General features: G+C 45.1%; 2 protein-coding genes across 2 annotated transcripts; one reads left to right on the top strand and one right to left on the bottom strand.

Annotated features, from left to right (window-relative positions):
- Window positions 1–6,268: 6,268 nt before the first annotated feature.
- F5J12DRAFT_779770 (uncharacterized protein) lies at window positions 6,269–7,500 on the bottom strand (the record flags this gene model as incomplete). The annotated part of the gene is made up of 9 exons (XM_051742421.1): window positions 6,269–6,347; window positions 6,403–6,422; window positions 6,547–6,778; window positions 6,833–6,923; window positions 6,979–6,997; window positions 7,049–7,160; window positions 7,215–7,310; window positions 7,345–7,424; window positions 7,474–7,500. The coding sequence occupies 9 exons, from the start codon at window positions 7,498–7,500 to the stop codon at window positions 6,269–6,271; spliced, it is 756 nt and encodes a 251-aa protein (XP_051604262.1).
- Window positions 7,501–22,644: 15,144 nt separating this feature from the next.
- F5J12DRAFT_779769 (uncharacterized protein) lies at window positions 22,645–24,614 on the top strand (the record flags this gene model as incomplete). The annotated part of the gene is made up of 7 exons (XM_051742420.1): window positions 22,645–22,712; window positions 22,734–22,746; window positions 22,831–22,946; window positions 23,147–23,366; window positions 23,396–23,803; window positions 23,865–24,109; window positions 24,392–24,614. 7 exons carry the CDS (start codon window positions 22,645–22,647, stop codon window positions 24,612–24,614), a joined length of 1,293 nt encoding a protein of 430 aa, XP_051604261.1.
- Between the last annotated feature and the right edge of the window lie 681 nt (window positions 24,615–25,295).

The raw sequence follows: 25,295 nt of genomic DNA, 5'->3' as shown, positions 1-25,295 counted from the left end.
ATTGTTTTCTAGTAGCCAAGGGAGGCCAAGGATGACATTTTCTGATCCACAGCTGATGATGTGGAAAAAGGACTGGTGGACCAGTCCTTTAACTTCAAAGTAGAGGGTGGTGGAAAACAATATTTTTCCCTTGGAGTTCTGGGTTCCATCTGTGTTTTTGGCAAGGATGGGTTCAGTGAGTTGTTGAGTAGGGATTCAATGCTTTTGCACAAATCCCCAGTTGATGCATGAAATTTCAGCACCAGAGTCAACCAGTGCAGTAGTGTTGATGACTTTTTCTAGTTTTTTCTGATACATAAAGAGCAATGGGGATCTGCATAGTACGATCTGGGGTTGAGGATACTAGTACAGGTACAACAGAAAGAGAACTGTCCTTAGTATCAGGAACATCTGGTGTCAATGCAGAGTTCCCTTCTAAAAATCCTTTCCTAATGCCCTAGCAATGTTGACTAAGACAATGGAAGGACCAGCAACCTTCTCTTCATCATTGCTTTCTTCAATTTCCACAACTTTTCAGATCTTTTCAACCTTCTTCTGGGGGGTTTTCCCTATGTCAGGACACCCCAAAGAGAGGTGTCCTTTATTTCCACAACCAAAACATCTTCCATCTTTGATGTGACAGTCTCTTTCTTCTTTGGAGAGTCTCACTCCATCTGCATCCACAGTGTTTGGATCTTTTTCCTTGGAGAGGTTGTTCTTTGGGTAGAATGTCCTCTCTTCTTTCTTTCCAGAAAGTTCATTCACTTTCCTCCATTTGGCATTGAACTTTTGTGCCTGGGTGTACCACTCAGTGATCTTAGTGGGAGTGGTTTCCATCATATGGATATGGTTTGTGATGAAGGGTTTGAGTCCTTGTGAGAAGAACTTGATCAAGGTGATGTCTTCCATGATGGTAGAGTTGGCAGTGGCAGTTCAGAAGTCAGTGATCTATTGTGCCACTGAGACTTTCTGCTTCATGGTACATAGTTTGGCAATGGCAGTACTGGCAGTGTCAGGTGAGGTGAATGAATCTTTGAATTCTTTCTTGAAATTGGCAAAAGAGCTGAAACTTGGGGGGGTCTTTTCCAGAGACACTTTCTGGAAGGTTGCTGCCCAAGAGCAAGCAACCCCTTTCTTCATGTATGACAATGCATAGATGACCTTCTTGGTGTCAGTGTTGTAGACTTCTTCATTTACCATGAGGTATGTCTGGACTGAATACAGCCAGCTCATGGCATTCTTTTGGTCACCATCAAAGTCAGATGGGGCACCAATCTTCAATTCAGTGGCTTTGATGGCAGTAGTGCCAGTCATTGCCTTTGACAATGAACCAGACATTGTGGGCAGAGTCAGGGGTCTAGGAAGTGTGAGAGGGGAAGGTACTGGTGAGATGGGGGTACTGAGCATGGCTAGAGACTGATTAAAGAGGTTCAAGAGGATACCAGAAGTAAATCCTCTATCCAGTTGTTCAGGTTCATTGGAGGAGGTGTCAGTGTCAGTGCTCTCCTGTTCCTCATCTGAAGACAATTCTACTCAAGTGGGTCACAATGGTGCCCAATGTCAGTTGTTTTGGGGTTTGTGGTGGTGCACTAAACAGTGACTGATTTGGCCAAAGGCTGTTAGACTTGAGCTTTTGTTACACTAAGACTGAAGTTGAAGGCATAAGGGAGCTCAGCCACAGACTGAGGGTTTCTACTGAGCAATGGCTGCAGTAACCTTCATAAGTGATGAAGGATTTAGTCAAGAATGGTCTGGGTAAGGGACACTGAGGGAAAAGTTCTGAGAATGCTGCATATAATTGAGCAGCTCAAGTCTGGGGTTCCAAGACTTGAGCCAGCAGGCTAAATACTACAAAGGAAATGGACCATGAGGTGTCTGCATGTAACGAGGTAATCATGCTATTGGTTGAACAATAGCAACACATGTCCTAAGCATGTAATGAGCCAGTAATGCTAGTGGTGGAAATAGTGAGCTGTTGGATCAGAGAGAAGACAGCTCAGAAAGGAAAAGTAGTCCAACAGATCAAACACAAGGCAAGAGCACAGTGAACAAGAGGAAAAAGGGTAAAATGTAACACCTCCCTCTTTTATCACAACTCATGAAATCATCTCTCTAGCTCACATGGTCATGTTCTCAAGGAATTCTTATCAAATACTGGTGGCCACCACAGCATCAGTAAACCACTTTGTGTGCTGGCAGTCCTAGGGAATCTGTCCAGTGCTGGACAGCTCTGGACAGCTCTGGCCAGCAAAAGTGATGTACTGATGAGCACCATCAGTATAACATGCTCTCAGAACCATCAGTCCCTTACAAAACCTGCTGTCAGTCATTCCCTGGACTGTTTCCCCCCCATGCCTGATGTGTTCTGGGACTAATCAGTACTTGGAAGGCTGAGAATGTTATGGAGGTCAATCTGGCACTTCAGAACATGATGGACAAACCAGTCCCCTCTCAACCAATGCATTTCTGGCACAGGGACAGTGGTATGAAAGTTGGGGTGAGACAAAACCTCCTTGTGCTCTGAGCACCATAAGAGGGTTCACTAGATCTTGCTTCTGATCTGAACTGTAGATGACTGGGGAAGGATTATTTGGTCATATGTGACCAAAAGGCAATATTCAGGGCCAGATGGAAGCACAGGAATCTGCTCCATGGTAGTTCAGTAGCATATCCTTCTGATGACACCCAGGGGTAAAGAGGATTTTGTCTTGCCCTAACTTCCATACCACTGTCCCTGTGCCAGAAATGCATTGGTTGAGAGGGGACTGGTTTGTCCATCATGTTCTGAAGTGCCAGATTGACCTCCATAACATTCTCAGCCTTCCAAGTACTGATTAGTCCCAGAACACATCAGGCATGGGGAGGGAAACAGTCCAGGGAATGACTGACAACAGGTCTTTTAAGGGACTGATGGTTCTGAGAGCATGTTATACTAATGGTACTGTGGTGGCCACCAGTATTTGATAAGAATTCCTTGAGAAAATGACCATGTGAGCTAGAGAGATGATTTCATGAGTTGTGGTAAAAGAGGGAGGGTTAATGGTACAAGTCCAATGTTTGTCATTGTTTGCATGCTGACAAATCATCTGGAAGATCATGTGGTTTATTATGTAATCATATTTTCCCATCCTTCATGCCCTTAATCCCATCAAAAGGTCACTTTTCACTATTTCACCAGTCAGGGACAAAAGCTTAGAGTCACCCCTTTCCAATGGTATAGGTATCATTATTATCTGTACAGAATATCCCAAGCTACATCAGCAGCAAGTCACACCTCACAAACATTGCAATGCTTTTGTCCCTCACTGTATATTCATCACTTGTAGGCTGCCAGTGACTTGTGGAGTATAGAACTAACATTCACATGAACATTGTTTCAATACAAGTAGCTTGGGAACCTGACTGAGATTGTGGGCTTCTACATATGTAGACTTATGTTGTATTGCAGTAGCTATTCATTTCCCTGCAACCAAATACTATTGGGGACAGTACCAACCATACACTTGCCAATTGCACTCAAGAAAGCCCCAGTAAGAAATGCAGTTCTAGTCCAAGGACCTCTGAGATCCTTGCTTGAGATACAGGAGTTCAGAGCCAGCATCTGTAGAGGATACTGTATCAGTATAAAAATCAATGATACCTAGCACATACCAGCATTGCAGTATTCTATGTATGGAGTGTGCACCACTTCTGGGGGTGTCATGTGTTGATGTTTCATGAGCTATATGTGACCTGTAGACTTTTTAACTCTTTGGTACAATCAGGTGTCACAGTCAATTATTGCATCAATGAGTATATCAACATCAGTGGACTAAAGGAGCCCACCTGTGGACTTGTATCAATCAATTTTTGGTGCTGTGCAAGAAGGCAGGTACATGTACATGCACCAAGAGACAAAGAATGTGAGAGATGCAACTGCCCATCAAACAGGTGAGTCCTATGTGCTATTAGCTTCAGAAAGAGGTAAGTGAATGAGAACCTAACTTACTGCAGTAGTATCACCATTCTCATTTTGCAGCATAATCTTGAATGTAACTTGTTGGAGCATCTTGCTTGCTGTGGGGAGGAGAGGCATTGGAGAATGAAACCTTGAGGTAGGTGAACCTTTTAATATTAGCAATAAAGGATGTGGTACAAGGCATTCTTGTGCCCCATGTGCTGTGATAAGATCAAGGGTTGATGGCTTAGCTGACAAGACATAAATGAGACAATTCAAAAATTCCTCTGACCTTTGTTCTGTCATGTTTGGGCCCTTGACCATTTTTCATGCTCAACAACACCATCATCAGAGGAAAGTTGTGGTCTTTGGATGACTGGTGTTGGTTCTCATGAGGATACAGGAGTTTGAAAATGGTCTGATACTGGAATTTCTTCTTGTGACTGTACTCATGAGGAGGATGTTCAGGCAGAGAAAGATACTGTATTGATATTGTTATGAGACTGAATCTCTCAGTCAATTTCCATTGTTACATCATTGTCAGACAGAGCTCCAAACCTATGGATCCCCAAACATTATGCCATTGAGAGTATCAAGAAGGGTCATTGTGACATCACTGCTGTTTTGTCAGCATCATGAGTGGTCTGTGCCACCTGTGGAGCAGTAGAATTAGTTTCAGCAACCATCTGACATAGCTTAGATCTAGGATAGATCAAGAGGACAAAGGTTGGGTTTACCTTAAGTAAAATTGCTACTGCCATCACCAAGTCATGTGAGTCACACACCAAGACTGGGATCTGGTACTGATAGTAGGTTGCCATTGTCCTCAAAAAGTATCATGAGGTCAGACTACTAGAGAGAAGCAAATCAGCTACTGAGCTGATCGTGCTGCAGGCACACTGAAGAGAAGCCCTAAGTGCAAGTTAGAAAATAGCCTTGTAAATGTGTGACCATGGTGGACAGAGAACAAGGTGTCCTGAATACAATGCAGATGTGCCACATTTGTGAAAGGAATTTCAGATCTAGTACTGCAGGAATATGTGTGATGCATTAGGCCTACCTTAGACCAGAAAAGATACACTTGAAACATAGAAACAAAGCAATGAATCAGATGAGCCATATCTTGAGAGGAACTTCATCAATCCAAGATGAGCAGGGGCACTTATTATGTGCTTGAAACATGAAGTACTCATCCTGTGGCAGGGCAAAGGGCATCACAACTGCTATTTGAGAAATTTGTTGTGTCTTAGAGAATCCCCTTAATTACAGCCTGAATCTCTCATACTTTTTGTTAGAAAAAGCCACCAAGTCATTGACCTATCATCATATTCTCTCTACACTTTAGATCTCTTAAATCACCACTCAATTTTTATGTCCATAGCAAATTCCCAGCTCAATTTGGAAGCAGTTCCCCAGGGCACTTGCCTGCTATGCCAATGGAAGGCAGTGTTCATCACACACAAAGGACTCTTTGAACCCACCATAATGTTCTTCAGACTGTGCAACTCCCCAGCCACATTCCAGCAATTCATGAATGACTCATTTCAAGACATGATCACTGAAGGATGGTTGGTTGTCTATATGGGTGACCTTCTCATCTTCTCCACCAATGCTGAAGAACACAAACAAAGAACCTGTTGTGTTCTTGAATGAATGAGGGAGCTATCACTACCCCTCAAGCTTGAAAAATGTCATTGTGATCTTACCAAGGTGGAGTATCTTGGTATGATCATTAAAGAAAACACTGTCACCATGGACCCTGTCAAAGTCCAAGGCATTGCAGAGTGGCCAGTCCCAAAGAAAGTCAAGGACATGTGCTTGGAGCATGTTTTATCAAAGTCTATTACTCCAGAATACTTTCAGCTGAACACCTTCACCCTGTTCAGCATCCCTCATCCAGTCATCACTCACTTGTCTGCTTCTGCATAACTTGTCAATGACTTGCACTAGGAGCACCTGCTATCACAACCCCCTGCCATGTTAGATTTCTCTGCACTCCAGGTTCCACAGAGGTAAACCACCACTTGCTCTTATTTGTCTTTGGTGTTGGTTTTGGTTGGTTTTTACCACCTTTCCACACTTTGACTCACACTGGTCAGTCTTAATACAACATGTCACAAGGGGTGACATACCACTGTGAGGATAAGCACCAGTGCCAGGTTCAGGAATGGCTTGAAATGTTCAGGGAACTTGACACCCTCATTGTGTTTGTTTGTGAACCACATTGTGTTGATGATTTTTTGAAATGAGTGGTGCTTTCAGAAACCCATTTCAATTCTCTTCTGTTGGCAGCATGTACTAACAAGTATGCAGCCACATGTCACAACAATTATCTTAACAATGTATAAAAAACTACTTGCCTTGAATGCAAAATTTGTACCCTCTTTGAGTGACTCTGCTAAAGCCCAGTTCTTCTGACTTGCTTTGGCTACTGTGGAAGCCAAACATGGCCTCAACCAGTGGGCAAAGCTTCATCTTGAGCTCACCATGGACTTGCAAACTGCAGCTGGTGATCAATAGTATATCAGTGGTGACTAGTGACTATCCCACTTGTCCAGTCATAGGAGGCCACTTATGAGTTTAGATAAGTTGGGGGCCTGAGCAAGTTTCACCCCAGTCACTTGACATACCCTCATCCAAGAGGCTGCCAACAGCATGGTCTCTTTGCCATGGTTGGGTATAGGGGATTGGGCACATAGGCATGCACAATAGTCTCCAATTGCTGCAGTCATGAATTCTTGGGTCACATCATCATAGTCCTTGGCACAGGGGTGACCTTCATGATCAGTGAGCTTTTGGGCTTTCACAGTTGTCAGGTTGACATCTTCAACACCTATCTCATGTTGCCTCTTTGGCCCTGCACTCCAATGGCCAATGCATGTAAGCATGATACCATGCAGTAGACAATAGACTTACTGTTCAATAGCATTCTCCACAGTCTTGGGCTCACATGTAACAGTCTCTGCACTGTGCTTATCCCTTGTCTTCTTCAGCTTCACAGTCTCCCCTTCAGATCATCAATGCAATGGAAGTGATGGTGTGGTGTTCATCATCTATGTCACCATCTGAAGCCATCAGGGCCTGTGGCAGGTGTTAGGGGACATGATGCAAAAGCAACAGAGTTTGACTTACTTCAAGAGCCTCTATGGCTGTAGCTGATATACAGGGGGTCCTTGCTACTTTGTTGTTATGAAATGTCAGTGGTTGCTTGCTTGCACCACTAAGTTTAGTAGCCACAATGCAGCTGGCAAACTAAAACACAGTGAGTCAAACAGGCATGAACACAACCAGAAAATACTGTTGTGCCTGAGTGTCACTGGCATTGTCATCATCTTTGTCAGCATTGAACATGCCCTCCTTGTCATTATCTGCATCCCCTTCACCTTCATTCTCACTTCCAATGTTGGCCAATTGACAGAGGCACTCACATGCATGCTCCTTTCAGGCTTTGGTGTCCTGCTGCTGTTTTTCTGATGCACAGCAGATCCACCCATGAGAGGGTTCTATCCTGTGTGATTAGCACCAACCTCACTGATTTAAAAATTAAGATAACTTACCATCATGGTTCTCTTTGTCATGCACATGCTGGCTTTTGGCAGAGGGTTGCATTGCATGTGCAAGTAGCTGAAATTCAAGAGTGTGAACAATGATTATGCAGGTACCACTTGTTCCATACTCACTCCTTATATCCAGCATGTGGGTATGGTGTTGTTTGGTGGGATCAATGAAGAAAATGCAAGTGTGTCAGCACAAGGATGATAGGATGATTGCAGGTGATATTTATATCTCATGGCACTTGCTGCCCAATGATCAGCTTGTCTGATGGATCATTGATATTGAGACATGTCAGAGTTATAGTAGCTGTCAGACTGTTAGCAGGTAACCTCAGCCAGATGAGATGAAATGGTGTACCTCACCATGCACACCCACCACTGTGACCACTGCTTGAAAACCATTTCCACTCTTGTGGGCATCAAGCAGCACATTTCCCAGTTGGCTGCCTGCCAGCAGCAATGGAAGCAAGTCCTGGACTGCACAGCAAGCACTGCATCTGTTGACAAAGACCATCAGCTTGATGATGGTCAGTTAGAGTACACACCAAACCTTGCATCTGACTGGCACTATGAGCCTTAGTGATGACAAGACTTCCATTGTACAGGGAAAATTGCCTGCCAGCACTACAGTCACACCTGTCATCTTGTCATCAGACAAGACCTCCCTGTCAATGTTCAGTGGGGATAAGAAAGCATGGCCCATGTACCTGACAATAGGAAACATATCAAAGGATGTCAGATGACAAGTCTCTGCACATGTGACAACATTGATAGGCTACTTACCCATCTCCAAACTTGAGTGCTTTGAGAAAAAGACCTGATTGCTGGCAGGATATTGCTTCTTCCATCATGCCATGTTGCTGCTCCTTCAACCTCTAGGTGACACTGGTCATAATGGTGAGGTCATGATCTGCACCAATGGTTGTCTGAATCAAATCCATCAAATACTTGCTGCCTATGTTGTGGACTTCCCTGAACAATGTTTGGTAGCTTGTAGCAAAGAGAGTCAATATCTGCTCTGTCTGGTTCAATCAAATAAATGAGGAGATCTGGGGAATGGGCATGCCAGTGTGAGTCAAAGTGTGGTTCAGTGGTGGAAACCAACTAAAACCAACACAAAAGACAATGAAAGCAAGTGGTGGTGTGCCTATGCAGTACCTGGATGGTAGAACCTTTGATTTGGGAGTGTTTTTGCAAGCTACAACACTTGAAGATGAGTGCTGAGGGTTGGGGGTGCTCCTGACAAAGAAGGAGCAGGAATGTGAGAGGAAGCAATAGGGTAGACTGCTGTCAGCCTACAGAAGGATGGATGATGACTTAATTTGATGCTCTGAGCTGCACTGAGCTCAGGGAGGACTTGGAGCAAAGTATGTTGATAATAGACAATGATAAGCAAAGTAGACAATAGTTAGACCCTTAATAAAGTCTCAACTATTGAAGCTGCTGAATGAATTACTGAGAGATGATGAATTGCAAGCAAGAGGGGCTCTCTGATGTCTTCTTCTTTTTCAGCTATCTAAGTACAATGATTTATATACAGTACAGGGGCATTGCCTATGGAAAACAAGGTGCAAACACTTTGTTATGTTTCACCTTGTTTTCTCCTGTCTCACTGTATGTTTTACCTTGTGTCTGAACCATTGGACTACTATTCCTTTTAGAGTTGTCTTCTCTCTGATCTGATGGCTCACTATTTCCACCACTGGCATTTCCCTCTCATTACATGCTTCAGACATGTTGCTATTATTCAACCAATAGCATAGTTACCTCATTACATGCAGATGCCTCATGGTCCATCCCCTTGTAGTATTTAGCCTGCCAGCTCAAGTCCTGGAACCCCAGACTTGAGCTGCTCAACCATACACAGCATTCTCAGAACTTTGCCCTCAGTGTCCCTTACAAGGACTACTCTTACCAGCATTAACCAAACCCTTTGTCATTTACAAAGGTTACTGCAGCTGCTGCTCAGTAGAAACCCTCAGTCTGTGGCTGAGCTCCCCTTGCACCTTGACTTCAGTCTTCGCATAACAAAAGCTCAAGTCTGACTGCCTTTGGCTGAATTGGTCACTGTTTAGTGCACCACCATGAACCCCTGAAACAACTGATGTTGGGCACTGCTGCAACCCACACAAGAAGAATCATCATCCAATGAAGAACAAGAGAGCACTGCCACTGACACCTCCTCCAATGAACCAGAATAACTGGATAGGGGATTCACCTCAGGTATCCTCTCAAATCTCTTTAATCAATCTCTTGCCATGCTCAGTACTCCCATCCCACCAGTACCTCCCCCTACCACATTTCCTAAACCCCCAACCCCCACCCATGATGTCTGGTTCATTGTCAAAGGCAACAACAGGCACTACTGCTGTCAAAGCCACCAAATTGAAGATTGGTGCCCCATCTGATTTTGACAGCAACCAAAAGAATGCAATGAGTTGTCTGTATTCAGTCCAGAAGATACCTCATGGTAAATGAAGAAGTCTATGACACTGACACCAAAAAAGTTGTCTATGCATTGTTGTACATGAAGAAAGGGGTTGCTCACTCCTGGGCAGCAACCTTCCAGAAAACCTCTCTGGAAAAGAATCCCCTGAGCTTTGACTCCTTTGCTGATTTCAAGAAAGAATTTAAAGATTCTTTCACCTCCCCTGACACTGCTGGTACTGCTATCACCAAGCTATGTACCATGAGACAGAAAGACTTGGTGGAACAATATATCACTGACTTCTGAACTGCCACTGCTGACTCTACCATCACAGAAGACATTGCCTTGATTGAGTTCTTCTCACAAGGACTCAAACCCTTCATCACCAACTGTATTCACATGATGGAAACCACTCCCACCAAGATTACTGAGTGGTATACCCAGGCACAGAAGTTTGACACAAAGTGGAGAAAGGTGAATGAACTTTCTGGAAAGAAAGAAAAGAAGACATTCTACCCAAAGAATAACCTCTTGGAAGAAAAAGATCCAAATGCTATGGATGTGGATGGAGTGAAACTCTCCAAAGAATGGGACCATCACATCAAAGAAGGAAGATGTTTCAACTGTGGAAATAAAGGACATCTCTCCCAAGAATGTCCTGACAAAGGAAAGACCCCCCAGAAGAAGGTCAAAAAGACCTGAAAGATTGTTGAAGTTGAAGAAAGTGATAATGAAGAAAAAGTCGCTGGCCCCTCCATCATCTTAGTCAATATTGCTAGGGCATTAGGAAAGGATTTTTGGAAGGGAACTCTGCATTGATGCCAGATGTTCCCAACACTAAGGACAGTTCTCTTTCTGTTGCACCCATACTAGTATCCTCTACCCCAGATCATACTATGCAAATTCCTGTTACAGTCTATGCATCAGAAAGAACTGGAGAAGTCATCAACACCACTGCACTGGTTGACTCTGGTGGCAAAATTTCATGCATTGACTGGGGATTTGTGTGAAAGCATCAAATCCCTGCTCAGCAACTGTTATGCCTGAGCATGGTGACTTCTTCAAATGGAATAGTCACAAAGCAAATGAGGGGAGTCTACAGGCCAAATGTGTTGTAACCCCTATGGCTCAGTTATCTCTGAGGTCCAACATAGGTTCTGTCTTCTGGTGATCCTCTGGGGTAGTCACATGGAGAGAGAACAAGGACGAAAGAGAAGGAAGTTAGCTGAGTTGCAAGCTATCAAAAAACTGAGGATACAAGGTAAAGTATGTGGGTTTATATACCTCTAAGTACAAGTTCTGTACCAGTTGCAATGCATATCTGCAGTAATCAACAGAACAATCAGACAAATAGATAAGGGGAAACGAGTCATACAGTGTCAGATGATGGGGGTAGTCAGGAAATGAAGGCTATACTGGCTGCACAATCAATGCGCAGCAAGGAGCCAGACACCAGAACTATAGTACAACATATGAGCAATTAAAATGAGTCATCAGAACAAGGAAGGAACATGTTGTCCATCAGAGAGGGCAGTGGAACACCAGATCACATGGGCAGTGTGACATTGACAGGTATTGGAAATACCTTGACAGCAGGTGATCCAAAGGAGCCTTCCAACATATGATCCCCCAGGATGGTGATGATTATGAGAGACACGACTAGGCATGTGATGCACATGACCACAAGAAGTCAAAAAAGGAAAGACCCCTGACAGAGGCATAACATCACCCCCCTGCTAAGGTCCTCAGACCCTTGAGGATGGGCCAGGCATGTTCAGGGAACAAGAGGATAGGGGTCTGCAAGTAGTATAGATGTGGGAATGTGTGTGGTGGGCGATGGGCAATGGAGGCAATGGAGACACTGGTTCATCGAGGGCCAGAGTAAAATGGGAGCCACATCCATTGCAGCACAACCAATGTCCCAGGTAATGGCATTGAAAGCAGGCATGTTGGTATAGGACATGGTCGGCAGGGACAGGAGTCTGGCCTCCAAGGTAGAACTGAAGCTGATCAAGAGGGACAGGGACAAAGGGAGACGCAGGGAGAGGGTTGGTGGAGTGGATGGCATTATGATAGTGTTTATGGAGGCTGACCCAAGATGCATCCTGCAGGAAAATCTGCCAAGCAGAGTTGTGAGTTCCTGTCCTGAGACAAGCACCAACCTCCTTAAAAAGATCTCTGGACCTGACACATGACAGTTCCAGGGCCTTCCATTGATCTATCTTCTCCTGTTCTGCTTTCCTCTTTTCTTCTTCTTTGTGAGAAGCTGATGGTTCCTCTTGCTTTGAGCAAATATGATCAAGAAGGCAAGAAGCAGGAGGGGCAAGGAACTCACCAATCTGTTGATGGAGAAGATGGTGATAGGCTCCACCAGTGATGGCTTCCAAAAGTCCTGACAAGCTGTGTTCTAGCATATTGATCATGATTACCTCAGAAAGGGGGGCAGTCCCAGATAACTTTCAGGTGTGTATCTTGGAGACAGTGGAATTGATCATGTCTGTCACTCTGTAGATTTCAGACAACAACCCAAAATATTTAACCTGTTCTGGTGAGCACCTGTCAATGTTGTCCCTGTCGTTGAAGAGGTCAAGTGCCCTAACAATGTCCAAGTAATCACTTGCTGTGATTGGTAGTCACTGCTCGTCATCCCTGGCAAGGGGGCAGTGGCAAGCATATCGAGGGCTATGTGCTGGGAGCTGCCAGAGTAGGTGGAGAAGGCGGAGCGAAGGTGGGGAGATTGGGGAGCATTGGCGGTTGCGACCCTGGCTGCTCCACGATCAGAGTCATTGTCAATCCTCGTCTTACCCTTTCCCTTTCCCTGCTGGTTACTGTCTCCACTGAGGGGGACTCTGGCCTTGGGGATGGGGACCCTCTTGACCAAGAAGCCAGCAAGTGGATGTGGTCTGAGAGGGCAGGTGACAGGGGGCGATGTCGAATGAGGTTGCGAGGCAGGGGACAAGGGGTACAAGTCAGGAAAGCAGGAGGTGGTCATTGGGGGTGAGTTGGGGCATAGACAGTGATGGGGGGTATGAAGACACTGTTGGGGTCGTAAAGGGATTCTGCAAGGGGGAGGTTGGCATAGTCATTTTCCATGTTGACTGAGCGAGGGGAATCCATTAATTGCGAAGGTGGTGGGCTAGCTTGTACTGGGAGAGGGCTCTGAAGCGTGGTTTTTTATATGTTCCTCAGGTTCCCAAGTATTCAATGAATGGGGGAACCCTTTCCATTTAACCAAATATCTTTGTTTACCTCTGCACCCATCCATCTTGTGATTTATTATTGATTCGACTTCCCACTCAATTTCATCATCAACCAATTCCAGGAGTGGTGCTGCAGGCATGGCTCCATAAGTGTCGTTTTCAGTAAAGGGGAAGATCTGAGAGGTGTGGAACACAGGATGAACCTTCCAGGTTGGCAGGAGAGCCAATCAGAAGGCTATGGGCAAAATGACCTGAGTCACCTCAAAAGGTCCGAGATGTCATGGTGCAATCTTGTCACACTGGTTTTTGGTGTGGAGGTGCCCAGTATCCAGGGTGCAAATGCATCAGGTCTTGTGCTTTTTTATGTGTGAGGATGGCGACATCGCAATTCAAGGCCAGCCTTTCTAACCTTTCATCAACCAAGGGGACCACAGTAAGATGAACTTCGGGGTAAGGAGAGGGGTCATAACCCAGGAGGAGCAAGAATGGGGTCATTTGATGAACAGAGTGGACATGGGAATTATGGGCAAACTCAGCAGACGGGAGTTTGGCTGCCCAGGAGTTTGGTGCTTTGGCACAGTACAGCCAAAGATACCCTTCCACTTCTTGGTTGACATGTTTGCTTTCTCCGTTGGTTTGTGGGTGATAACCTGTCGAAAGTTTTGGGGTCACCCCTATAGCCTTGTAAAGTTCCTTCATGAAGGAAGATGTGAACTGTGGTCTGCGATCAGAGATCACTGATTCAGGAACACCAAACTGGGAATAGATGTACTGATGGAAGAGTCAGGCAATCCCGATGGAGTCAATTGTTTTATGACATGGAATGAACAGGGCAGCCTTTGTTAGCCCTTGATCAACAACTGTGAGAATAGAATCATATTTTGCTTCTCCCAAGACCAGGAGACCCATGATAAGGTCCATAGATATTTGCTGGAATGGAAACACAACCTTGGGCATATCATGAGGGACCATGGGTGGTGTCAGTGGGTGAGTCATGACCTTTGTGGTCTGACACATGGGGCAACCTGCAACATAAGCCCATATATCTTTGCCCATACCTTCCCACCATACTTCCTTTCACATTTTTGCGAACATCGCCTTCTGTCCAGGATGTCTGGCTGATTCATGATTGTGATACAAATGCATGCAATGGCAGTGGTGTTCTGGCAGGATGTACAGCTGTGTAGTTCCGAACCTTTTTGTTCTGTCTTCTGCTGTTGTAATGTTGTCCCTTGGCTCCGGACCTGTTGTCGGCCAGTTGAGTCTTCACCTTGATTTTACAGTCACACTTGTAGTGACCTTCGGCTCCACAGTTGAAGCACTTGATTTCTGAGCCAGAACATCTAATGTTCCATTTGTGTTTGTCGATGTCCATTGCATCAGGATCTTGAGAACCTCTGTGGTAATGAATGAACTTTCTTTCATACTGAGATTCCTTCCCTTCTAGGATATGCTTCATTGTGATCATGGTCCTGGCTTCTCCCATGCACTGTATCCACTCTATGACCATGGAAGGGGCATGCCCAGAATTAAGGACCCAATCATGGTATTGCTTCTGCAATCCTTTTCTGAAGAAGATCCCTGCTTTATGCAATTCTTCTTTAAGTTGAGCCTTATTGACAAGCCCCATAAATTCAGCTATGTAGGCCTCCAGTTCATGTTTGCCTTGTTGAATGTCCGAAAGGCATAAGATTGTGAGAGCAGTTTGATTGCCAGATTCAAAAGTTGCCTTCAACCTTTCAATGAACCTCTGAAAGGTGTTGGTATAGTAGATGGTACCGTCAAGCAACTTGTTTTTGTTTTGGTAATTTTCAGCAAATGAAACTGCTGTGCCTTTGGTCATATATGTGAGTGAAAACAAGATCTTGAGCGACTCCAAATTGTAAACATGCTTGTTTAGGTTCAAGTATCCTTCGACCTGTGTAATCCAGGTCTGGAGGCCATTGTGGCTCCCATCATATTCTCTGGGATGCCTGACATCAAACTCCTGACCTCCATTGGGTGGGTGGCTTCCATACAAGTCATTGTCATTGGCTGGAGCCTTACCCTTACTGGTCCCACCAATGGGGGCCTCTGGGGGAATTACCTTTCTGAAATTTTGATGATACCACTCTTGTAGTGCCAAGTCTGTAGGTGTACCTGTTGGGAACAGGTCATTTGTGCTTGCATGCATTGCCCAGTGGAGCACCTCTGCCATTGTGACTCTTTGTTCTTCCAACCTATTTCTCAGTTCCTCTTCTGAGAAGGTCCTTTGAGGCATCTCAGGAACTGAATCTCCATGGCCGATGTGAGTCAAAGTGAGGTTCAGTGGTGAAAACCAACCAAAACCAACACAAAAGACAATGAAAGTGAGTGGTGGTGTGCCTATGCAGTACCTAGATGGTAGAACCTGTTCTTTGGGAGGGTTTTTGCGAGCTACAACACTCAAAGATGAGTGCTGAGGGTTGGGGGTGCTCCTGATGAAGAGGGAGCAAGAATGTGATAGAAAGCGATAGGGTAGACTGCTGTCAGCCTACAGAAGGATGGATGGTGACTTAATTCAATGTCCTAAGCTGCACTGAGCTCAGGGAGGGCTTGGAGCGAAGTATATGGATGATAGATGATGATAAGCGAAGTAGATGATAGCTAGACCCTTAATAAAGTCTCAACTATCAAAGCTGATGAATGATTTACTGAGAGATGATAAATTGCAAGCAAGAGGGGGCTCTCTGATGTCTCTTTTTTTTTGCTACCTAAGTACAGTGACTTATATACAGTACAGGGGCATTGCCTATGGAAAACAAGGTGCAAACACTTGGTAAGCGATTGGTAACTGATGAGTAAGGAATGTAAGCGATGGGTAATCGTCTTGGAAAGCATTGGTAAGCATTGGTAAGGATAAGTAAGCCAAAAAGCGAAGAATCAGTAAGCAAAGTCAAAAGATTGGTAAGTATTTGCAATAGGTGAGTCAAAGACAGTCAGAATGTCACAGTATGAGTCAAGCAATGTCAGGAACTGGGAAAGTGCACTGGAATCACATTAGGGGGAGGCTGTGCATGTCACATCTCAAAGAGATCACTTCTAGGCCAAAGTGGGATGACAGAGAGGCAGTGCTGATCTGATGCTGATATAGCACATCCAAAAGCAGACAGGGTGAGTCAGATGTCAACAGGGGTCAAGCTTTGGGGGTCTGTGGGGTGACAGGAGAATAGGGGATCACAACTTTCCCCCCAAAACCATCCTCTCAGTGAAGCAAATAAAAACTTCATGAACAAGGCTCTGTTGGAAGAGAGGATGAAGGGGGAGCATCTTCTGCTGTATCTTGCAACAAGGAGGCAAGATGTGCATCATACTCGTCATGGATGCGATCAGGGAGAGTGGAGAACAGTAGATTATACTGTAGCTGTCGCAATTTTGGAAGAATGACGGACGAGACTGGTATGAAGATGTTGCAGGGGGCAGGGAGGAAGGATCCATATGCTTCTTGGACTGGAGAGACTGAAATGACCACATAAGACCTTTCCAAGCGAATGACAGACCTGAGGCAACCAAAGAACATCCTCCTGGAGGTCATACTGACAAAAAGAACATGCTGTCCAAGCTGGATGGGCTGAGAGGGGGCAGATGAGGGTGGGATGTACCAGGATGCTTCAGGATGGAAGCTGGTAGGAACTCCTGGTAGATATATGTAGCCATGGTCCCTAGCAAAGGGGCCAAGCGAAATGACTGATGTGGAGGCAGCCATATCAGAAGAATTAGCGAAATGAGCATCTTTTGGAGGGAGTGCTGTAGAAATGTGTGGAGTGCGTGAATCCTTTCCAATCCTGGAAGGTAGGATCACGTGGCTGAGCACTACAAGTGAGTGTGGGAATGGTTTTGGTGTCTGCAGAATTGGTGGAGATACATCGAAAACTGGAATGCTGTACATGGGTGCTTAAGAACTTTATTGGTGCTTAACCTGTCTCCTCCTTTTTCTTTGGCACTGACAACTTGTTCTTGTGCAAGGGATGACTGCTGACATTGCTGGCTGTCCTTCTTCGCATGAGGGCTATGGTCTTCACCTCCATTCATCAGCTACATCCATGTCCACCTCACCAAACACCTTTGGTGTGTGACAGTGCCATGAGTGTCATTAAGATAGGACTTAGGTGGGGTTGAGTTGATCTGCTGTGTCTCTTCAAGATGAAGGTGATACACTGCCATAGGATGCTGTGTGCAGTCCATAACTTCTGATTCATCAACCATATCTGTGCTGACAAGTCCATGTGTGGGTTTTTTACTTGCACACCAGTCTGGGCTAGAGTGCCAGCTTTCAAGTGAAGCTTCTGACCCCACACATGACTCAGACAGCAAGATTTTGGAATTGCATAATGGGAAGACAGAGTTATACAGCATGTATGAGGCATTGTTTTGGGTGCATGGTTTTGCAGCAAGTATGTAGAGTCCAGTCTTCTTATGAATAGCCACTCCAACAGTTCCTGACTGGCTGTTGACCAACTGACACTTATCTTGTTCAAAGCTGAATTGTACTCCCTGACTGGTGAGGGATGGGACTGACAGCAAGTTTGAGCTTAAAGATGGCACATAGTAGACATCATGTAGGATGATGCAACTTTTCTGTCTGTCCCCAAGGTCCATATCAAGAGTTATATGGCCAACTGTGACCATGTGCACAGTGTTTCCATTTGTGACTGTGATAGGCTGTGTAGGTGTGAGCCATTTAAGTGAGGTGAACCAACTGTATTGACAGCTCATGTGAGCAGAGGCTCTGGAGTCAAGGATCCAGTGTGTGCATGGAGGATGGCTGTGTGCATGTGCTAAAAAGAGGTGGAGCAGCACATTGTACTCAGAGGATACATGTGTGAACTTGGCAGCAAGTTTGTCCTTTTCCTTCTCTCCTGGCTTTCCCTTGTCATCTGATGTCGCATTTTTTGAAGCTTCATCAGCTTTCTTTTTTTGACATTTGTCTTTGCTGTGTCCTCTCTTTTTGCAGTACCTGCACTTGATCTTTCTTCTGTCATCATTTGCTTTTGATCTTTGCTGAGCAGATGTCCTGGAGACAAGTGCAGTTTTCCCACTGGAGGCAAGTTGATGTGACTTCTCCTCAATTAGAACCTGCAAGATCACTGAGTTGATTGACAACTTGTCATTCAAAGACATCAAGATTGTGCAGAGTGTTGCATAGGAGGGTGGTAAGGAGATTACCATAGCAATGGCTACAAGGGGGTCATTGAGAGTTTGGCCAAGTGACTTTAGTGTGTGCACTTTGTGCCACATAGCATTTAGCTGGCTTTCCATTGGACTGTCATCCAAGAGCATGCCATGGAACAGCTCACCTATTAGATAGGCTATAGTCTGCTTGCCATGCCCTTCATACTGCTGACACAACTTTTTCCAGATTTCAGCTGCTGTTGTCACATGAAGAACTCCAGTGAGGGGATCATCTTTCAGTGTGAGTATGATCTGGGCTTGTGCCTCTTTGTCCTTTATCAACCAGTCCATATGGCCATTAGGGTTGACTTTAGGATCAGGCACTGTAGTTGTGTTTCCACCAACAACTTCCCATAGGTCTTGCATGTCATGCACCATGCAGATCCTTACTTTCCATGTCTGGAAATTCAAGCCATCATCTTCAAGTGATGGTATGTCATAGAGATGACTTGAGGCCTGCTTAGCTTTTTTACTGACAAGAGAGTAGTGGTGGTTGAGGCAGTGGTTGTTGAAGCTGATGCCTTGGCAGGACTGGCTGTTGAAGCTGAAGGGTTTGACATTTTGTGAGCTTAAGGGTAGGGAAGATTTGTTTTCATCTATAGTTCTGTGAGCTTGGGGCTCATAACCTTTTGAGAAGGGACCAAGGTTGCAGGGCAAACTAGAGTGTGAAAACTTGGTCTTCAAAGTAGGACAAAGTCTGAGGTACAAGGAAAAATGAAGTGGCTAAAATGTATGGAAATATTATGTAAGCAGTACTCAGTGTGCAGAACAGCAGTATGTTCCAACACTCATTCCATTACCCATCAATCACCATTCTACCTCATGTACAGATATGAACCAAAACTGCTTCTGTCCCTGATTGTGGAAACCCACCTCCCCACCACCAAGTCTAGACTCGAACAACTCCAAAAGGCTAGAGAAGAAGCCCTTGTGACACATGACCTAGCCAGAAAAACTATGAAGGACTGCTTGTCAGGACCCTTCACCCTGTTCCAAAAAGGTGATAAGGTTTGGCTAGAAGCACAGAACCTAAAATGTTCCTACAAAAATAGAAAACTTGCCCCAAAACAAGAAGGACCCTTTGTCATCTCCAAAGTCCTATCTCTGATCACCTACCACCTCATGATTCCCACATGATAGAAGATCCACAACAGCTTCCATTCTTCTCTCCTATCACCCTATCATGAAAATGATGTCCACAGACTGAACTTCCTGACTCCACTGCCTGACCTTATCAATGAGGAGGAAGAATATGAAGTAGAGGTGATAGTTGGCCATAAAAGGTCCAACCATGGACACACCTTTTTAATCAAATGGAAGGGTTATCCTTCTTCCAACAACTCATGGCAAGAAGAAGCTCACCTGGAACATGCAGATGATACACTCTCTGCATATAAAAAACACTTCCCCAAAGACTTCCCCCTCCAGAAACCACCCACTCAATGCTCCTCTCATACTATCAGAAATATCACCCTTGAAATGCCCCCTCATCATTACACCTACCCCCATGAACCTTCTTGTCATCATACCTCTTTTGCTTGTCACCAATGACAACCTGCCAGCAATCAAATGATCACTTCCTACCACCTTTTCATCACTGACCCTGCTGTTGTCAGCACTGTCTACCATGAAGTCAATGAGAACTCCCCTCTTGACCCAGTCTATCATGCCACCATCCAAGCCCTTTGGCTTGAAGAGTTGTCCTGCTGTGAGTCAAAGTGTGGAAAGGTGGTGAAAACCAACCAAAACCAACACCAAAGACAAATATGAGCAAGTGGTAGTTTACCTCTGCAGAACCTGGAGGGCAGAGAAACCTAAAGTGGGGGAAATTTTGATGGCAGGTGCTCCTAGTGCAAGTCATCAATAAGTTATCCAGGAGAAGATGAATGAATGCTGATTGAGAAGGGGATGCTGAACAGAGTGAAGGTGTTCAGCCAAAAGTACTTGGGAGTAATGGACTTCAATAGAATATGCTCCTGGCACAAGTCATTGACAAGTTATGCAGGAGTGGATGGATGACTAAGCAGACTTACTGACTAAGTGTGGATGAAGCTTCAGATAATGATGGAGGTAGATAGACCCCTTTGTAGAGCCTCAACTACCAATGATATGAATGAAGACAGATAGACTCTTCTGAATGAGCCTCAACTGTTGACAACAAGTTATGCTGAGCTGAGCTGAACTGACTGCTGAGTGAATGGCTTCTGGTCCACTGGGGGTGTAGCTAAGTACATGGGGGTTTATATACTGTGGGGGGAGTGCAGCTTGTGACAAACAAGGCACAAACACTTGGTAAGTAATGAGTAAGGACTGAGTAATCATGATGAGTAAGCAAGAAATGAAAAGTAAGCAAGCAAAGAAGATTGGTAGGTATTGGCAATAAATGAGTCAAAGACAGTTAAAATATCACAGAATGAGTCAAATGGAGTCAGAAACTGAGTAAGCACACTGATATCACATTAGGGGGTGGTGATGCAAGTCAGATCTCAGTGGAGACATCTCTAGATCCAAAGATGGCATGACAGATGGATGGTGTTTCCAGATAGGGAAGTATTAATTCCAGAATTGAAGGGCATGAGTCAGGTGTCAAAGGGGCTAGGGCATTGGGGGTCTGTGGGGCAATGGGAGCATAAGCAATTGCATCTCCCACCATTTCATCTTCTCAGCAAAGTTAACAAAAGCTTCATGAACAGGGCTCTGATGGAGAAGGAGGAGAAGGGGGTATGTCTTCTGCTGGATCTTGCAGTAAGAAGGCAAGATGCATACCATACTCATCATGAATGTGATCAGGGAGGCTGGAGAACAGTAGACTATGCTGCAGCTGTCACAATGCAGGAAGAATGATGGACAAGATTGGAATAAAGACAGTGCAGGGAGCAGGGAGGAATGATCCATATGCTTCATCAAGAGGGGAGACTAAAATGACCACATAAGACCTTTCTAACTGATTGACAGACCTGAGGTGACCAAAGAACATCCTTCTGGAAGTCATACTGACAAGGAGAACACACTGACAAAGCTGCATGGGATGAGATGGGGCTGACAATGATGGGATGAACCAGGGGGCTTCAGGACAGAAGCTGGTGGGAATGCCTGGCAGATATATGTAGCCACTGTCTCTGGCAAATGAGACAAGTGAGATGATTGATGAAGAGGCAGCCATGATTGATGGACTTAGTGAAATGAGTGTCCAATGGATGGAGTGCTGTAGAAACATGCAGGGTGTGAGGATCCTCTCCAAACCTGGAAGGCAGAACCACATGGCTGAGCACTTTAAGTGAGTGTGAGAATGGAGTCAATATCTTTGGAAATGGTGGAGATATGATGAAAACTGGAATGCCATACACAGGTGCTAAAAACCCTTGATGTGCACTCAACTCACTCCCTCTTTTCTCTTTAGCACTGATGACTCATTCTTGTGCAACAGATGATTGTTAACATCCAGCAGTCTTTCTATGCATGAGGCCTTTAGTCTTCATATGCATGGCATGGGCATTGCATGCAACTTGTTGATGAGTTAGGCAGAGTCAGCTGTAACCATGTCCACAACACCTTTGGTGTGTGACACTGCTGTGACACTACCTCTGGGTAGCATGCAATTAGGGGGAAAGCTGTAGGGTAAGCCCTAGGTTCAACCCAAGGGGTGCTGAGTAGGAAGGAGACATAGAATATGATGGTAGAGTCAATCAGGAAGTTAAATGTAGGGCATGGAATTTAATTCCACAGCATTGTAGATGATTTGGGTCTGAATAGACCTGTTTACAAAATGCCAAGTGATAATCTTGGCATGAGGAAGTAATTCCAAGACTTGTGAGACATGAAGGCAAGACACAGATATGCAGGGGACATGAAAGACATGGTAGATGCAGATTGATGCTAGAAATGCAGATGACACAGTAGACACAGAGGACACAGCAGACACTTTGAACACTTAGACACACAAATGACTTGGATAGTGACTCCAAAAGATGGGGTGGTATTTTTCTGTCACTGAGGCGGAATTATATAGTACATGGAGAGTAAGGTACTGATCAGGATGATGTGGGGCAGGTGAAGTAAAAATTCTGAAAAATAAAGGGAGACATGACAGATGTCAATGCACTACAGAATCATATGAAAACAAACTGAAAAGCAGTAACTGAGAGAAACAAAAGGGAAAGATGGGTATCTTTCACCAGAACAAGCATACCACATACCATAGAGTAGCATATGCAAAGGATAGAGGCCATAGATGCAAAGGGGTTCTCACATTGTGGAGAAAGATTCATGGGAAAGGAACAATAAGGGTAACTGGAGTTTATTACTGATGATCTGTGCAATTTCCTGGCTATGTGGTGAGGCAAAGGATGAGGTGACATGACTGCAGAATTCCAGATGGAAGTATGCCAGGTTGATGTTGACACAGAATTCTGGGACAATGACTGGTGTGTGTTATTGATGGACAGGGGAGCTCCAAAGGTTCGATGGGCAAGGCAGTGCATGAGGCTGATGCACAAGGCTGATGCAATAATTCCAAAGATGACAGATGTGGAACTCTGATAGGGGTCAACTTTGGTAATGGCAGAATTTTGGTGTTTGCATCCCTATTTTGGCCTCAGGGAGTATACCACTCCCTACACCTCCCAGGGTCTTCAAATGCTGACTGTCCTCAGTCAGAGGTCATCAAGTCATGACAGAAGGGCAGTGGGGATTCGGCAGGTGACATAAACAAAGATGGCTCATGTTTTGCCATGCACTTTGTGTGAGCAAAAACCCCACACACAGATAGTGTGTCAGCAACAGCCCTGTGGAAAAAAACTTGCCCAGAAACTGTCTCATCATCAGATTCATCCTTGTTACCCCACCATCCTGTGCTCAGATTCTTGCTTCCTTTGCCAACTACCATGCAAGCTTACTCCATCAACAATATGTGCCCCATGTTCAGCATGAGGGACCAGGTGACCACAGTGCTCACCACAGCTCTAGGGCACATCTGGGAGCTGATTGAGGCAGTGCCACAGCCAGAGGAGAGTTTGGAGACTGTCTATGTGTGGGTGGAGGACTGGGACAAGACATGGGTGACTAAACCTTCCACAGTAGTGTGTCACACTTTGACAGAGTTCTGCAGGCCAGCATTCACTCATGGTGGAGATATGTCAATGACAATGGAATTTCCATACCAAAGGTTTGTGATAAGTGCATGCATGACTACACCAAGGAATCTGTGATGTGCCAAAACCTTCTAGTCCTGGGTGCCATTGCCATTGCTGACCTCTGGTGCCCAGTGGAGCAGAGATGGATCTACATTAACATCTTCGAAGACTACCAGGAGAGGGTAGAGTTGAGGGCACAGCTTGAGGCAGAGAGGTTGACAAGAGAGCCTTCTACATGCATGTGCAGACAGGCAGCAATGGCAATAGGTGAAGGTCAAGGCTGTGCACCCAGTGACACTGGAGCAGGGGAGTCTTTGAGGGGGACTGGAGGACAAGTGAGGCAACATACAGATAGTACAGGCAAGGGGAAGGGTAAGGAAAAGGTACATCCTACCCTCTGGGAGACTCTGAGCATGATGGCTAACATTCAGAAAAACTCCACAGGCCATGGACAAAGTCAATGAGCTGGAGAATGATGAAGGTGACCACCCACCTAACCCAGACCCATCAAAAGCTGGTGCTCCAGCACCTTATGCCAACCTTCCATGCAGGGAGTGCACAAAGGGCTACCTGGGGAGTTGTGCGAGTGATGCAGGCAGGCCAAGCAGAAGTGCAGCCAGTCACATAACACAGTGCAAGAACACTGGTAGTGGAGAGACAGCTGCTGGGCCATCACACAAACAGACCAAGTCAGTAATGGTGATGGTGACAACCAAAACTCTGGTGATGACTGGGCTGAAACTTTGAACCCCTGCATGCAAACCACCCCCTAGGCAAAACTCTGAACCAACTCCTGGGCACCCAACACTTCATGCTAGTCCCCCTTCAACCTTGAACATGCCTCCTCCTCCCACACCTTGACCACCTCTTTTCCTTCCATCAGCAACCCCTGCACCTCAACCTCACCCTGAGCCAACTCCACCACCTATGGAATATCTGGGAGACCTCAGTGATGGTGGACTCTTTGGTAGACCAACTGGATTATTGGACAATCCAACTGCACCTGATGTCAGTGTGCAGGACCTGTCCAAAGTTCCCCCAGTCAAAGAAACTCTGCTGGTCACAAACCTGGGTGATATGACTACACATGAGGCTCTTGCTGAGTGCATTCAACTTCTGGAGAACAGGGCAGATGATGAAGAGTTTGAACTGACCCAGATCCATCAGATGCTGGGCTGTTGGCTATGCAAGTAGAGTGGCAGATTGGTGCAGTTCAGGGGTGATGCAAGGAGCTGAAGAGGGTGAAGGATCAGCTCAAGGATATGTAAGTATGTGTACAGTAGCATAAACAGACTGCAGAATTGTTTTAGATGTGTCTTTGGGTATTTTGAACAGAATTATCATTAGGTAAGGAGCAGGAAAAGAGAACAAATTGGTGAGAGACAAGAGATGAGAGAGAGATGAGCAGAATTTTTTTTGTTGGTGAGACAACTGTTTTCTTGTGAGCAGAGTTGGTTTTGCTTTATATGAGATGAAGATGGGTATATGTATAAGTGGAAAGAAAGATGGAAAAAGAGAGAGAAAAGAAAAGAAACAAAAGGGTAGAGAGAGATATGCTACTCATCTGACTCATCCACAGGGACACCAGCAAGTGCAGGGTCTGGTAGTGAATTGTCTTCCAGGTGATCTAAGTTGCATGCAGAAATTCCAGGAAACTGCATGACTTCAATACAGGAGGTGTTCTGCAGGAAATAGGGGTAAAGATGGAAGGTGGAAAATGGAATTTGGACATGGCACTATCTAATTGTGCCAGGATGTATGAACCTCCTTTGGTGCAATGGATGATGATCATCAGGCCTAGGTACTGCAGTTTGGTCTTGCAATCAAGCTCTCACTCAATACATGAATTCCACACAGGGACAAGTGACCCTGGTT

The sequence above is a fragment of the Pisolithus orientalis genome, assembly GCF_024613125.1.
Source record: "Pisolithus orientalis strain OTSU chromosome Unknown F5J12scaffold_3, whole genome shotgun sequence".
Lineage (NCBI taxonomy): Eukaryota > Fungi > Basidiomycota > Agaricomycetes > Boletales > Pisolithaceae > Pisolithus > Pisolithus orientalis.
The sequence above is the reverse complement of the archived record's forward strand: the minus strand, read 5'-3'. Positions and strand labels throughout refer to the sequence as shown.